The 15,960-nt window shown below is 47.1% G+C and overlaps 1 protein-coding gene across 2 annotated transcripts in view; it reads right to left on the reverse strand.

Annotated features, from left to right (window-relative positions):
* Positions 1-15,476, reverse strand: part of KCND3 (potassium voltage-gated channel, Shal-related subfamily, member 3) — a 102,722-nt gene extending 87,246 nt beyond the window's left edge. For both annotated transcript variants that reach the window (XM_009871248.1, XM_009871249.1), the window contains exon 1: positions 14,368-15,476. In XM_009871248.1, coding sequence (XP_009869550.1) covers positions 14,368-15,476 — 1,109 coding nt within the window. The remainder of the gene's footprint in view (positions 1-14,367) is intronic.
* Between the last annotated feature and the right edge of the window lie 484 nt (positions 15,477-15,960).

The following is a 15,960-nucleotide window of genomic DNA, read 5'->3' on the forward strand; positions in this document are numbered from 1 at the left end:
GCCCCCGCGGGCGATTGGTGACCACGGGGGCACTCGGCGAGGAGGCAGAGGTGTTTATTGACAGCCGCGTGCGGTCTCTTCATCAACCCGCTCTCTGAAATCTTAGACTTCATTTCCTACCGCTCCTCGCGACGCTCGACCTGTCTCGTGTGTGTGGCTACACCAGGACTGAGGCTGCTGAACTCCCAGCACACGTACCTCCCCCCGAGCGGCTGTCGAATCCTGCTCCTGCTGGCTAGTCTCAGATCAACAGGGCATATCCGCACAATGAGTAATTTTTGGTGTGTCTATGCACTAAAAAAATCATGATAATTTTATTGCAGAGTCCACGTACTTTTGAGAAAAGAGTGAGGGGTAAAATATGCGTAAGTCCTGCTGTATCTTTGGCCGCAGGTGCGCATCCTGTGCTGCAGCTCTTCAGCCCCAGACCTGGCTGACAGCAGGCGCTGAACTCCTCTTGAATTATGTAAAGGCTTGAGCACCGAGAAAGGAAAACAGGTTGGAAATGATGAGCTTTGCGAGGCAGAGGAGAGAGACCCGTGCTTCTGCCATGTCTTTCCTCAAGGCTGCCTTTTCTATGGTGAGTTTTCTTTTCTACGACTTTTTTTTTTTTGCAAGAGGGATATTATTTTCTACTGTGTCTGAATGGTAACGTTTGAACATCACTTTGCATCGATGCCCAATCATTCAGGCCTTTAGTCTTTTACTTTATGGTTCTGTTTTATCATACATAGTGGTGTGATTGCTTTTCACATCTTACACATAATCCTCAAGAATCTTTTTCATACCCACTCAATTTGATTTACTCCCAGCTGGATGCCTGTATGGCCAAGGATATGCTTGCTCTATTCATGGGACTTGCAAAATTGCCTGTGGCAGATTTTGAGATGTCTTTTGAGCCCACTGTATGCCCTTTGCTCTGGCTGGGAATTCTGCTCTCTTAATTTCTTTTGTTCAACCTGTTCCCACAGAAAGGAATGACCCCATTATTCCTGAGTTATGAAAGTGTTCGTGGCCTGGGCTCCAGCTACTGCATTATGAGTCTTGCACGTAGTTGCTTAAAGTGGACAGGCATCTCCGGGTATTGTATTAACCAGTGACAGGGCTGTACGAGGGAAAATACACAATGAATAACCATTAGGCAGAGTCATTGTTTTTAAATTCTGAGGCTGGGCTCTGCCCACTGACTAAGTAGATGATTTGTTGCGTTTGTTGTTATTCCCTCTGACTCGCAGCCTGGGCGCGCTGTCAGCTGGAGGGCTGGCGCGCTTGCACGATGCTCGAGCATCTTACAGGAAAAGTCTGTCCAAGCAATTAGAGATCTGGTGTTTTTCCTCCTGTACTCACAGGTGGCTTGAGCAGAGCTGCACAAATGTTCCTCAGAGTTTCTATTAATCCCAACTTTTAAGTGACTACCCTCTGTTCCTCCGTGACTGGAAGCACCTCGCTGTGTGTGTGAACAGCCTGGCTTACAGCTGAGGGGCAAACAGATGCTCTGTGTGGTGAAAGATCTCATTGTTTGAGAAAAGTAAGGAATTCATCTGAAGCGGATGAAAACACAATTTAAAACACTTTAAATCGCTATTCTGTATTTGGAGATGTGGTCGCTCTTGATGAAGTGATTTTTCTCTGTGGACAGAAGTCAAGTTCGTTTCACTCATCAGTTGGAACCAACAGAAAGAGCCCGTCTGCAGGCTGAGCTGAGTCTGACGTGCACGTGCTTCTTTGCAAGCATGCATACTCTTGTTGGTGAGATGATTCTGCAATTTGCTATTTGTAGTATTTTAGTATTAAATAGTAAATCAGCAGCTTCTCTTTGCATTTTGCTAAATCATTTTCTACCTTCCCTTATAAAGCAGGAAAACATAGACCTGGAGAACATCTTTTACTGTGTCATCAAAAATTCTGTTTGATTTTTCTCACCATTTTCTCCTTTTATCTGTGAGAGGAGATTGAGTTCTTTGATATTTTATTTAGATTGCACTGCACATTTGGAAGTAAGCCATTTGAGCTGGTAAGTGGTAGCCTCAGTGTATGCCCACTGTCAGATTGCCCCTCTCTGCCCTTTCGGCTGTGCCGTGGGGACGGCGCCTGTCTGGCAGCAGATTTGGGACTGGAGCGATCCTGTGGTGGGCTGAGGGGGATGTCCGACTGTGCGTGTTACCCATTCAGCTTATCAGAGGTTTTTTCCACCTCTAAAGTTTGTTGCCCAGTGGTTGGCAACTGCTTTTGGGTGTCTAGGAGAGAGAAGCGCAATGAAGAAAACTCGGGGTCTCTGGCACTTCACAGCCAGGGATGGACTCTGAGCCTCACTTGACTTGGAGAATGCTGGCACGGATGTCCGAAGGGCTAATTGTTAAGTGGTCGTCAGGTCCTTCCCAAACACCTGCCACAGGTTGCTACGGGAAGCACAAAGTTACAGCTTTGCCTTGCTCACATGAAGCTTTCTGTCCTGAGTCATAGTGAGAGCTGGCACAAAGGCAAGGACGCTGTTGTACTTGCATTTATATCCTCCCCTGGTGATAAGACTGGACGAGGGAGATGGTCGTGGCTGTCTAAAAACCTTCACGTTGTCGCTTGGCACTTATATCTGGCCTTCAGAAGCCCATTATGCTTAAGCCACTGTGACAGCTTGTGAGGGAGAAACATTGTCCAGAGGTGCAGGACATGAGACATCCTACTTGTACAGCATGTTTTATGGTGTCCTGCATCAAATGTGATGCTGACCTTTAGAGAAGGAGGGGGATCTTTCCGTGCCATCCAGCCATGAGACTGAGAACAAGCTAGGAGTAATCAATTAAATGGGACACATCAAGGCCAGGGGAAGCTGTCTGCCCACTTCGACTTGCAGGTGCTCAGCCAGCACTGCCAGGGAACTCCTGCTCCTTACTGGGCTGCATTAATACCGTTGGTATTCATCTGTGTGAAACTGTCTGATATTGTAACCCAGGTCCAGCAAAGGTGCTTTTCCTGCCTAATAGCCATGCAGTGACCGTCTGTCTGTCTGCACGCTGCTGCAGCTGGTGGTTCCACTTGTCCGTTTGCTGGCACATCCTCTGAAATCGCTGCTCCGGCTGCAGGGTGCATTAGCTACGCTTATCTTCCTACAAAATTCCACAAATCCTTGTCTGACTTGCTTTTAGTCGCCAACGGTTCTCCTCGTAATTATTTCACATTGCAGATAAACCATTCAATATGCACAGATGTTCAGACAAATGCCCTTTCTCTCAGTTTGTGATGATTTAATTTATTGTACAGCCAAGTGGTATAGGTAGTAGATGCTCTGTCTGCCCACTCTGTTTTGATATTGCCAGGGAAGCGGCTATTACTGGCACACAAATTCTCCCCAGCAGTTCTCTTAAGTGCCTTAACTATAATAAGCATCTAATAGTGTGAGCTGGAAATCACCGCTCGTCATGGGATGTCCAAGACAAGCGCTGGTGAACATGACAGATGAGTGGCGGCTCTGTGGAGGGCCTGACACCAGAAAGCATCTCTTGCCGTAACAGCCTCCCCATAAAAGCAGCGCGGAACACGTCTCCCCAGTTACACCCTGAGCTCTTCAAATCCACAGAGCCCAGTTTAGCTGTCGGTGACGCTCGTTCCTCACCAACGTTACTCACGGGCTGTAAGGAAATTACTCCTGATGCACGTTGGGATCAGAGTGGGCAGGACCATTAAAAATTACTTGCACAGAGGAAACTGGAAGGGGCTGTCGAAGCTTTCAAGAAAGCCGCCCTGGACGGACGCGCGTGGCCGCAGCCTCGCCTGGGAAGCAAGTTTTTACGTGCTGCAGCGGCAAACGAACCCCCCTGGACACAGCTAACGAGGCAGCCAGAGACGCCTCCTTTGTTTCTGACAAAAAATGAATCATAAAAGCTGCCAAAATTAATTTTCAAATCACAGTACGCTCGGTGCCAGGCTTTCACACTGCAATCATGTGAATATGGACTGACATGGACAAGCGAGCTGTGGGCATGTTTGTTTACCCTGTGATGTGTGCTTGAGGGCATTCATGCATACGTTTAAATATATATCACTTTTTAAAGACTAAACACCTGTTTTCTCCTAAAAATCTTTATCTCCTACCAAATTAGCGGTTATTTTTTACCGCGAGTTCAGGCATCTTCCTTTCCTTTTCCTCCTCAACATTTTGTAGCTCTGCTGAGATGAGAACAAAAGATGGATGATGGCAGTGCCTGAGAGCGGCACAACTGTAGGAGCTGAATAGTTTAAACAATACTTCAGTAGCTGCTGAAAATCTAAGAACAAAAGGTAAAACCAAATGCAAATGTGACTATGTAAAAAAAAAAGTCTGTCAGAAAGGGCCTCTGGAGGTTCTCGGGTCCAGCTCTGTGGTGTCTGACGTGGCAGGTTATTAGGACGTGTGTGTTAACAAGTGATGTTGGTGTGCGTCCTTGCTGATAGCAGAATTTGTAAAGAAAAGTCAGAACTGGAAACGAGCCTCCACTGCGTGTTGCTTTGCTGGTGCATCCTGACATCTGCACCTTCAGGAAAGAATCTGATAGTGACCGTGACTTTGCTCCTGAGCTCCAGACCTGTCTTCCATGTGTAAACTGCTAGAGCTGTTTACCTAGGTTTTATCTATTCGGAAGACTTTCCCTAGGCTGGAAATCAAGCTTGTTCAATAGAGCTCGTTAGGTAATGAGCTTATTCACTAAGCTCATTAGTGGTGGAATTCATCCTGCTCAGCCCTCTGCAGCCCAAAATCTTGTATCCTTTCAGCGCAGCTTACCACTCGTTTTGACCCTTAGCAAGAAAGATGACTTCTACCTAATTTCATCTGTTTTGCATATTTCATTCAACAGCTGTCTTGCTGAATGAGTGTTTCTATTATTTGATCTGGCCTGCTATTCCGCTGTAGCAGAAAAATATCTAAAAAGGCTGAAGCCTTTCGCATCTAGCATGCCAAGGCTAGAATCTCATGCCAACTCATTTCATGAACTGAGGCAGAGTGTCTGACTCAGTAGGACTCATCCTATTACATGATAGATGCTCCTCGGATTGATGAGCAGACGGTCGGGCAGATGTAAGTAGGCAGGAAAACGAAAAAGGCACCGAGTAGAAGTTGTGATTGCCTCCTGCGAGCTGACCGTGATTGCCCATCTGCACACAAGCTAGTGCTCGTGCAGGAAGCTTTAAAGCACGCGCTTGCGTGGCAGAAGCTGGGGGTTTCGTATTTTGGTTAATTATGGAGAGATCAGAGAGCGAGCCTGACAAAAAGGGTATCACACGGGTGCAAAGCTGGGTGGGCGACGGGGTTTTAAACCTTTCTGAGCCAGCGGCGCAACTGAAGTGCGTGACAGTGAAGGACGTGTGTTGGCAAGAATGCTTCATTGATTCATGTTCAAATTGGTTAAATTTAAGTCCTGTTTCTACTCATTTCAGACACTGATGACTAGAAAAAAGGCTCTCATGCAGTGGAGTAATGAGGGTGTCAGAGCCTGACAAACCCGCAAGAGCCTGCTCCTGCGGTCCCTGTCTTCCAAGCGCAGGAAGAAGCAACTGGAGCTTTTCTTGGTTTAATGTTGATGACAAAAGGCCAAGGAACTATGTAAACCTCCAAAGACACTAAAACAGGATTATAATTGGGAATGAGTTCTGAAATCAATTGCAGGGAAAGAAGGAGTTTGTATCTGCAGTAGCAGGCAGGGCAACTCAACAGGGGCTGAGCTAGTGCAGAGGACCAGGCATCCCTCCCGTACACATCTCGGGGAGGATCAATTTTAAACTAGGCCTAGTCTGGTCCATGGACTGAATGCCCGTTAGCAGTAAGAGCACATTACGGGCACTCCTGGAGTGCATCTTCCAGTCATATTTCATGCAGAAGGAATGCAGCCTGCATGCTCTGAAACCTCTTTGCACTGTGAGCCAGACTGCAGCAAGGACAGGATGATGGAGATTGCTTTCAAAGAGCATTCCTGACCCAAACTAAGACAATGAAGTGGATGGACTCAGCTCAGAGCAGCTTTCTCGCGTTTTAGCTTTCCTTTTGAAGATAGCTTACTTCTGCCAAGCATTAGGTTGCAAGAATAACTGGCTTGCTTTATCCTTTTCAGTTGAAAAAGAAAGTGCTGGTTTGGTTCTTACCATAATTCATATTTAAGTAGGATGGCTCCTTTCTGCTTCAGGTCGTACAAATACAGAGAAGTGTGTTGTACCGGTGATGACATGCTCTCTTGAAAATATACCCCAGAAGTGCATGTAAAGCATACAGACATGGCATTGATGATTGTGGCAACTGGGTGAGAAAATAGGCAGAATTAAATAATAGTAAGAAGTGTTTTCCTTAGTACAGAGAAGAAAAAGAGGAGCTGTCTGGTTGTGGGGTGCAACCTTGTTATCGAGGCTGTGCATTTGAATATTAAAGGCTGAAGGCGACTCAAGATTGTGTCATCTGCTGTTTTCACATCTGATGTGAAACCCTGTATCTACAGGCAAGATGAGAAAAACAGCAGCAGTTTCTGTCTAAGGGGAGTCACGTGTATAGTGAGAATAAAGCAGTAAGTGCACGAAAAATAATTACCGGTGGTACAAAGCTCAGGGTCCTTTACAGCATTGAGGATGCGTTGGTTGATTAACAGGAGCTGTTCAGGCGAGCCCGCCAGGTGGGGCTGGGTTTGTGGGTGCCGGGGTGTTACTTGTGCTGTGCTGCTCGACGAGCCTGATCATGGTGGCCGCTCGGTCAGAGCGGCTGCTTCCCCCCATGCGTGTGAGACTTATCCCTTGAATTACCTGACCTTGTGAGGAGAGTCGGCAGCACAGCTACACCAAGACCTCCACGTCTCTCGCTAAGCTCAGCTTTCAGGGGCCCGTAGCCTGGTTCTGGCCGGGGTGTTACTTGTGCTGTGCTGCTCGACGAGCCTGATCATGGTGGCCGCTCGGTCAGAGCGGCTGCTTCCCCCCATGCGTGTGAGACTTATCCCTTGAATTACCTGACCTTGTGAGGAGAGTCGGCAGCACAGCTACACCAAGACCTCCACGTCTCTCGCTAAGCTCAGCTTTCAGGGGCCCGTAGCCTGGTTCTGCAGGACTCTCTTCAGAAGCAAACAATCCTTCTCAAGGGCTTTCTGGGCATGTGCATCAGCCAAATTTCGCTAAGTCCTGAAGGCAAAGAGCTAAAGCTGATCTGTGTTTTAATTTTGCCGCAGATGGCAGGCCAAGATTGAAGCAGCAGGCTTCCCCAGGCGATCTGCTCAGCGGCTCTCCTGCACCCGCGCCGTGGAAAAAGCCTTTGAGTGGCTGCCCACTTCGGGCTTGTGGTGGTTGTTGTTGCAGACGCTTTTATACGTGAGAGAAAATTTGTCCGCAGAGTGCCACTCTGCGTCAGGAGCAGTGACAGCGGTGACAATACCACCGCAGCACCTGTCCCCAGACCGAAACCCCTCAACAGCGCCGTGCAGAAAGCACGAAAAAGCCCACCACGCAGAGCCAGGACAAAAGAGTGAAGTCGTGAAAGAATGAGGGAAAGAAAGAGCCAGATGCTCCAGCATCATTTGTGTGGCTGCACCAGAACGAAAAGCCAGCAAAGACTTGCACCTTTTAAAGGAGTAATAAATTGTTTCCTCCTCTGGCAGGCAGTGATTTGACTTGCCACATGCCTCCTAGTAATTTCCCAGCAGGTTTTAATGTTGGAACAATGGCATTCTGTTAGATATTGATTTTAAAATAACTCTTCCACACTTACTTGTAACTTTAAGAGGTGAATTACAGCCTTTGAATGTGCTCTAATGTAGCCGTGGTAAATAGTTAAATAGGCACAATCTGTTTCTGCAGGCATGGAGTGTCCAGGAGAAGGCAGAGCTCGGCTGAACCCCGCCTGCCTTCCTGGTCTGCAGGAAAACCTCCAGCAGCCTGCCTGTGCTGAAGGAAAATGTGAATACGTTCACGTGGATGTGGTGGAACTTGACAGAAACAAATTCTCTTTGCTGGATGTCAAAGCAGCGAGCGCGGGAGGGCAATGGATAAGTGACCTCATTGGTAGCTCTTTGCTTTGTCTAAGTGTGCTGGGTGCAGGGAGGAACGCTGCTCGATGCTGAGGAAGCGTTTCATTGCTTATCTTTCGCTTTTTTGCGTTTCTTTTTCTTTTGAATGAGGCGATTACATCACAGCACCTGGGACATTCCTCTACAGCAAGAAACAAGCTGGTTTGGGTCAAGGGTCCTCCCACATTTTGGTTTCAGCCACCCTTAAGAAGTTGCGATAGAAATGTCTCATGCTGCTTTTTTCTACCAGTAGAGCGGGGCAGAGTTCCATGTCGCGCTTTGGGTGCCCCGTGCTGAGCCCATGTCGAGGTGGGGACGTGATGCTCGGGGCTGGGGATGTGCGGGCGGCAGCGCTGGGTGCGGGATTCGTGTGGGGCCGAGGGGCTGCAGAGACACGGGGTCGCTCAGAACCCCCCGAGCTCCCCTCTGTGCCCTGACACACGCTGCCAACCCATCCCAACCGCGGGGGCTGTGATCAGCTGAGAGATGTAATTGGTTTTGGCTAATTTGTCGCAGGGCCCTTCACTTCGCTTCCCCCTCCCTGCTTTCCGACTGACACTGGCTACTCTGTCCCTTATTTTCAGCTGATCTCTGTAAACTAATTACTTTTACTGGGTCAGCGCTGTTATGAAATTACCATTTTATGAGGCTAAAAATAGCTCAGATCCAGTCAGCAAGCCAATCACTTCCCTTCATCCCCAATGAAAATACAATGTTATCTTTAATCTGTATTTCTCAGGCACTTACTGGGATGCAGGCTAAAAAGAAGAGGGGGGAAAAGAAAAGAAAGAGAAGCTTAGGAAAAAAAATCGTAACTCAGTTGCTATAGATGCATCTCTGCCAAGGCTTCCATTGGCAAATTTAGCAGTCACGTTACAATTTTAGCCAGTACCATCATTTTGCCTTATTCAAAATAACTCGCTTCTCTCACAACGAGTTTACCCTAAAGGAAAGTTATTTTGTCTTGCACATTAAAAATGGTGTGTTTGCACATACGTGCAATCACTGCAGATATCGAAAGCCACAAAAAGCCTAAGGACAGATATGTGGGGTTCTTTTTTAAAAGAGAGAAAAATTCAGTGGATTCCATTTGCTCTGAGAAGGAATAAAGGTATTTTAATACTTCTGGGGTTCTGATGAATACGTGCAGCTCAAAAATGAGATGCTTGCCTGAGATTTACATCGAGATAGTGAAGGGAAAAGGTTCCATCTGTAGCTTCTCATACAAAGACATTTTGCACACAATATCTGTAAATCCATTAGCAGAAGGAAATGGATACACATTTCCTATAAGATGAAGCTGGAGTCAAGGGAATGAAAGCTCAGGAAAATGGCTTCTTTGTGTAGCTCCATCAGTTCATTGTCTGATTGGATTTTTTGTGTGTTGTATTCAAAGAGTTCTCTGGCCTGTGGATATAAACTCTGTGGACTGGGGGGGAAACACTGAGAGTGACGAAATCCTCGCGCCTCGCTTTACAAGGGAAATGTCCCACAGCCCGTCCGTCTTCCCATCGATGAGGCTAAATATGCAAAGTAGTGTTTCTGTTAAAGCAGTTTTTCTGATTCAGTCTAATGGCAGTTGCTGAAGCACTGACACGCACAATATGATTACTGGGCCAAACAGCAATCTTTCCAGAGAAGCTGGGAATGGCAGCGCTCCAGAGATGATTTATTATTTTCCTTACTTTGCAAACTCCTCTTGGTTTGCATGAAGGAGGGTGAATGAAGGTTACTATCAGCCTGAGTGGTTTCGGTGCTTTGCATTGGAGAAATAACTGCAGAGATCTCTGTTTGCGCCGTCGCTGGCAGCGTTTATGAGAAGCGTGGTCAGCGCTCGCTAAGTTCATGCTTAGTCCAGCTGTCAACAGTTTGGCAGCAAGTATTTCACATGCAATTTCACTGCTTAAGTTTCATCCCCTTTCTCATCCGTGACTAAATACCAATAAAAAGAAAGCCCAAGAAATAAGCAAAACAAAGATATTCTTTCAGACGGGTGTTCGTGCTCTTGCGCTCTCCCTGACCCACATTTAGCAGAACCAGCTTGAACCAAGACAAACCGAGGCAGACCTACCCCCAAATCCCTGCTCTCTAAGCACTCGGCTAATAAAAACTGTAAGACGTTTCAAATCTCGCTCCAGATCAGGCTGTTGACATAACCAGGCCAGCACGTCTGTTTTATTGACTTCCTAGCGTTAACCCGGTTCCTAAATGAATTGTATAGATAGGGCTGCGTTGTCCGAGTGCACTGATGTGTATCTTTCAAACTCATTGACCGGGGCGGCCGCATCTGAAAGAGGGATGGCGTTCTCGAAAGCATTATGTTCTTGCAAATTATAAGGGAGACAGGCAGACAGAAGATAGATTCTCCTCAGACCACCCTGCGGGCGCTGAGCTGAGGAAAACCATGCAGCGTACTCCTAAGCTCAAACCAGAACAAAATCTATCAACAACCTCCGCCCCTTGGTCCGCAGCACGGCTGGTTTCTTGACACAAATGGCCCAAAGTGACAATTCCCTCCGGGGCATCCCACAGGTTTTTCACCCCTCTCTGCTCCCAGCCCAAGTGGGGATGGGGGTGCTCTGCTCCAGCATCCCCAGGCAGGGCACAACACAAAATCCACACACATACATGTATGGGTTTGAGCTACAAGCACAGCCTCGCAGAGCCCCTCGTGCCCCGGGATGTGCAGGTGGATGTGGCACTTAGATTTCACAACTATGATGTGCCGCCTACACGGCAGGTCGCAGAGACTGCCTGAGAGTCAGAAACATACTGCTGTTGTCAGGTGAAATGAAAACAGCTATAAAAAGCCTGAAAAAATAAACGCCCTGGGCAAAACTGGTGTGGGCTTTGGTAGCACAAGAGGTCTCGTGCGTCCGCCACGTTGGTGATTCGTGCTGATGGACAGCAAAAGCTGGGAGTTGTTGTGTTGGTGTTTCTGACAAGGGCGAGAGAGAAGACGGGTAGCTGTTGGCCTCTTGAGAAAAATGTTTCTGCATGAATTGGATAGCTGATTTGGAATTAATTTTGAGTAGTTGTTTCAGTAATTCAGATTGATTTAGGATGCACCCAAGAATAATGCTTTCATTATAAAACCTCCTGAGCAAAATTTAAATCGTGCTAAATTAAAAACAGCCTCTGTTAAACCAGAGCTGATGAGCACAGCAGAGAGATCAGAGAGGCAGGGTCAGTGTAATGTAATTCCTTTGCTTTGTTTCCCATTCCAGAAAGGCTGTTGTACCTGTCTCTTTGGGTCATTAACTGCCTAAGGAGCTTGCAAGTCATCCTGGCTTCCTCAAAACTGGTTTGCACAGTAACCCCAGCAAAAGCAGCACTCGCTCTATTTTACACATTATTTTTCAAGAAGAACTGCGGTTTTATTGCTTTTCGTTTATGGGTCAATGTGGACACTCAATTGTGTCCTAAAGACACGTAGGACTCTGGAATAAGAGCAGCTGATGGACAGTGCAGCAGGAGAGTTAACGGTTTCCTAAGGCTAGCCTTGTTGGTTTGTTGTAAGCAAGCCTGCCCTTTTCTGTAATTAGAGCTAACTTTTTAGTGTCTTAAAGGGAAAAGTTATCCTGCATGTTCCAAGTCACTTTTATAAAGCCCTCCGTCCCACGCACTGGTGGGATCCCGGTGTCAGGAAAATGTTCACTTTCCTGCCTTTCAATGTTTCAGCGTTCAAAACCAAAAAATAGATATAGATGTGTATAAGCCTGCGCTAAACCCCATTGTGCTTTGTAACGCCTTGTTCTGAAGGCTGGCTGAATTTTTACAGGCAGATGGCAGAAAATATTTAAGATACTCACAAAAGCTCTGAGCACTGCTGAAATGCGAGCAGCGAAGGGGCCCCCACCGGCAAAGCGGCAAAGCCCGATGTGTTAAGGAGCACGTCAGAGCCTTGGGCTGCATCTCTGGCACCGTCTGTGCGACGGGAATCACCACAAATTGTCGTTAGTGATGAGATCCTTCCAGACGGACCAACACGACTTCTGAAGAGAGATGTATGCGAAGCCTTGCATGAAAATGCCGGTTTGTCAAACCTGGGAGGATCTGTGGGGAAATTAAGCGGGCCGGGAGATGTTAACCACCCATGGAGCAGGAGTGGAAGTGCCAGGGTGGGATCAGGAGAGCGCCTCTCCGAAGGGCTCTGCTGGGAGCGAGGATTTTATGGCTCGTAGCAGCAGCTTCTCTTTGTAACACGGGTTCTGGGCAAGTCGGAGAAGAGCGTTTGCCTCTGGGCACTTGGGAAGGAAGTGCCGGGTACCTGTGGCCATGGGCAGAGAGTGCAGGGGCTCCTCGGGCTCTACTGTGATCGAGGTTTCCCAGTTCCTTGTTACTCTGTGGTATGACACTAAACTGACCTGGTAGGCTATTTGCTAGAGACACCTATTTTAATTAAAATCCGGCAACAAAAATCCCAAATTGGTAAGGCGAGAAGTTTAGGCTTGAAGGCTTTGACAGCATTTTATAGGTCCCTTTCCAGTGAACTCTCGCAAAGCTGCCTTTAAACGTCTAATTTTTTTAATTCTTGTCAACTCATTTAAAGCACTCATTCATCTGTAATTTCTGTGATTACAACAAATTGAGGGCGCTTTGAAGTCCTCAGGAGCACCCTGGGTTGTCTGTCTGCACGCTCAGTAGGGAAGGGAAAGACAAGCAGACCAGGTCACTGCTCCGAGGGCAGCAGAGGCTGGTGGCACAACAGCGCATTCTGCCTGTCTTGCCCAAAGGGGCTTTGTTCCCAAGCAACACGGAACCTTCCCTTGACCCCAACTTTCCGGTCACAAAGACATAACAACACACGGGTGAACGTGCATGTGCATAGACAGAAAGATAGGTGTGATCACTATTAAAGAGAAATGGAAGGTAGAACTGCATTTTTATGCCTTTGCCCCTTGTGCAGAGGGTGCGTGAAGAAGCCACCAGAAGGTGTCCTTCCGATCAGTGCTGGGGGCAGGAGGGTGGGAACTGACCAGTATGGACCCGTCAGAACATGGAAAGCTGAACCACGGGGTGGGGGTGCTGGGATCCAAAGCCCAGCTTCAGTTTCTAAGTAAGCACTGACTTCTTTTCGGCGCTAAGGAACTCGCTTTTGCCATATGAACTTGCCATCTTTGCTTAGATATTAAAAAGGAGGAAAAAGAGATCTTTTGGTGACTATGACAAACATGTTCTACATTTTCACTTAATGAAGAAATTCAGACTTGCAGTTGTCATATGCTCAGATTCTGCGCCTTTCTGACAGCTGAATTATGATTTTAATAATTTAAAAGTGCTACTGTGAGCCTGTTCATGTATAATGGGCACAGAGAAGTGTTTAAAATCAAAAGCAGTTTAGAGAAAAAGTGGTCACTGTATTACAGGAATGAGAATTGCCTACGTGTGAATATTAGACTGTGTGAGCTCTCCAGTGGGAAAACTCTTTGCAAAGTAACTATAAACTTAGTATATTGTTCTGATGTGTGGAATTACGGGATTGCATTCGATCACAACTTTGTGGCTGCCTGAAGCAGCAGCCTCTGCTGCTTCCTTTTACATAACCCCATCAGAGTGAGGGCTTGGTCATTGTGCTCACAAAGGTTTTAGTTCAGAGCAACAGAAACTGAAATCTATAATCTCAGTAGAAACAGCTGTAAGACAGAAATGAAATATAAGGGGGAAAAGTGCCCTCCAGGCTACATTCCCCTTGCTTTGATATCATTATCTTTGTGCCTGTCCACAGGAATGTTTGAAATTCTACCGCAACCGCTACAGCATACTTGTATTATTTTTTAAACTCACAACTAAACACAGACAAGAAGCCCATATCCTGCTCAATTAAGTAAAAAAACAGTTCATGTCCTGGAGATCACAGAGTATTTTCAGTACAGAGGCCCACAATATCCACTGGAATTCAGCAAATCTACAGTTTCTGGCATGTCAAGTGAAGGAACAACGGCCGACATCGCGAAAAGAGACAACACACACACATCAGCAACTTTCAGTAAAATCTATGGCTCGAGCAAATGCCTGAAAAAAACGTAAGCTCTAGCTGCCAGCTCCCTTGCACTCCTGTTAACTTTTCTCTCCTGCAGAAGGAGTGTGAAACAGGACCTGCTACTCCACAGCCTTACTCCTCCGGCACTCATTTACCATTGTGCCAAGCGTTTGTCAAGTGGGTGTAAGTGCTTTTTCTGTTTCGTACAGCTTCACACAAGCATAAATTGCAGAAGTTGTAAGGCAAAGAACAATTAAGCCCTTAACAGTTCCAGCCCCTTTTCGAACATGCACCCAGGAAAACACTTAGGAGTAACTGAAGTCAAGCTCCTAGTACATGCTTGCCTGCTGCTCAGTAAAAGAAAAAAATAATACTCACCCCAGTGTTGTCATGGTTACAATAGTGTACCAAAAGGAAGCAGGAATACTGGTGAATTTGCTTGCCGAGGACCCTTTCTCTGCATAAAACATCACAGTTGCAAAGATGATGATTGCCATAGTGAGGGAAAAGAGGAGAAAGCCAAGCTCGGAGGCACAGCTCTTCAAAGTGTAGCCCAAGATTCTTAAGCCTTGGGAATGGCGAGAGAACTTGAAAATCCTGAAAACCCTAAAAACCCTTAGTGTCACAAAGGCTCCGCTGACATCCTCGTTGTTGGTCATCACCAAGCCAATGTAGTACGGCATGATGGCCACCACGTCAATGATGCTCATCACGCTTCTAATGAACCTGTAGCGACTTGGGGCTGCAAAGAGTCTCAACAGATACTCAACCGTGAAAATCATCACGCAAGCCGTGTCCAAGCAAAAGAAAGCCACGGCGTATCTCTCCCCACATGGAAGCTCCTTGTTTCCAGGCACCGTGCCACAAGGGACAGTTTCCACGACATTAGTGATCACAGAGACAGCGATAAAGAAACCGGTGACGTAGTAAAAGACTAAGGCTAAGGTGCTGGTGTGGGGGTTCTCGAAGGCTCGCCACATGGTCTGCCGGAAGCTCAGGGATGGCATGGACCCTTCTTGGTTGTTTTCTGAGTCGTTGTCATCCATCAGCCGCTCCGCGTTTTCCCGCTTTCTGTCTTTGTACTCTTCATAGCAGCAGTCCCCAATGATTTCAGGGAGGATCCCGTAGAAGGCAAGCTCTTCATCATAAGCAGAGATGCACTCGTACCTGGGGTAGTGCAGCTTGCCAGTTCTATAAAAATTTAAGATGCACCTAAAGACCTCAGGGTCCCGGTCAAAGAAGTACTCCTTAGTGTCTTCATTGAAGAAGAACTCCTTCTCGGTGCTGCCCAGGAGAGTGTCCGGGTATCTCTCCAGTGTAGTCCTCCACGTCTGGAAACGCCTGCCGCTCACATTGAGAATGATCAGCTCATCCTGCCTCTTGTTTTTCTCCGTCGGAGCCAGTGGCATGGGACAGTTGGCCACCGGCATCCATCCTATAGCGGCCGCCCTGGCAAAGGGCAACCACGCTGCTACTCCTGCTGCCATGATGACCCCAGGCCTTGTTACTGGAGAAGACAGTTGGGCTGCTCCTGAGACCTGCTGGATGTCAGATCAGTCCCATCTAAAACACAGAGCAAAACAAAAACGCGACACACAGTCAAGCGGGGTGTCTTGCCCCATCGCGTTGGAGTCAGAGATCAGCACATGCACAAGAATTCAAAACCACGGGCTTGCCCCTGTCTCCTGTCTGAAGAATGATGTTAAACAAGGCACATGGTAATCAGCTCAGCGGGGTTATGGCATTATTATAGATTGAAATTTTGAATAGCAAATGATTCCTCATTAAAAGCATTTTAAAAGTAGCATAAACACGCTAATTTATATTTGCTTCCTTACAAACAAGACTAATCCATAATTCCCCAGGTGTAAGCCTCGTGTGCTCATCAATTTAACTACAGCTGCCACGGAAGAGCAGGGAACTCCAGTGAAATCAGCTCGCGGTTCACCCAGGGAAATTGTACGCCACGAA

The sequence above is a fragment of the Apaloderma vittatum genome, unplaced genomic scaffold (assembly GCF_000703405.1).
Source record: "Apaloderma vittatum isolate BGI_N311 unplaced genomic scaffold, ASM70340v1 scaffold5946, whole genome shotgun sequence".
NCBI classification, from domain to species: domain Eukaryota; kingdom Metazoa; phylum Chordata; class Aves; order Trogoniformes; family Trogonidae; genus Apaloderma; species Apaloderma vittatum.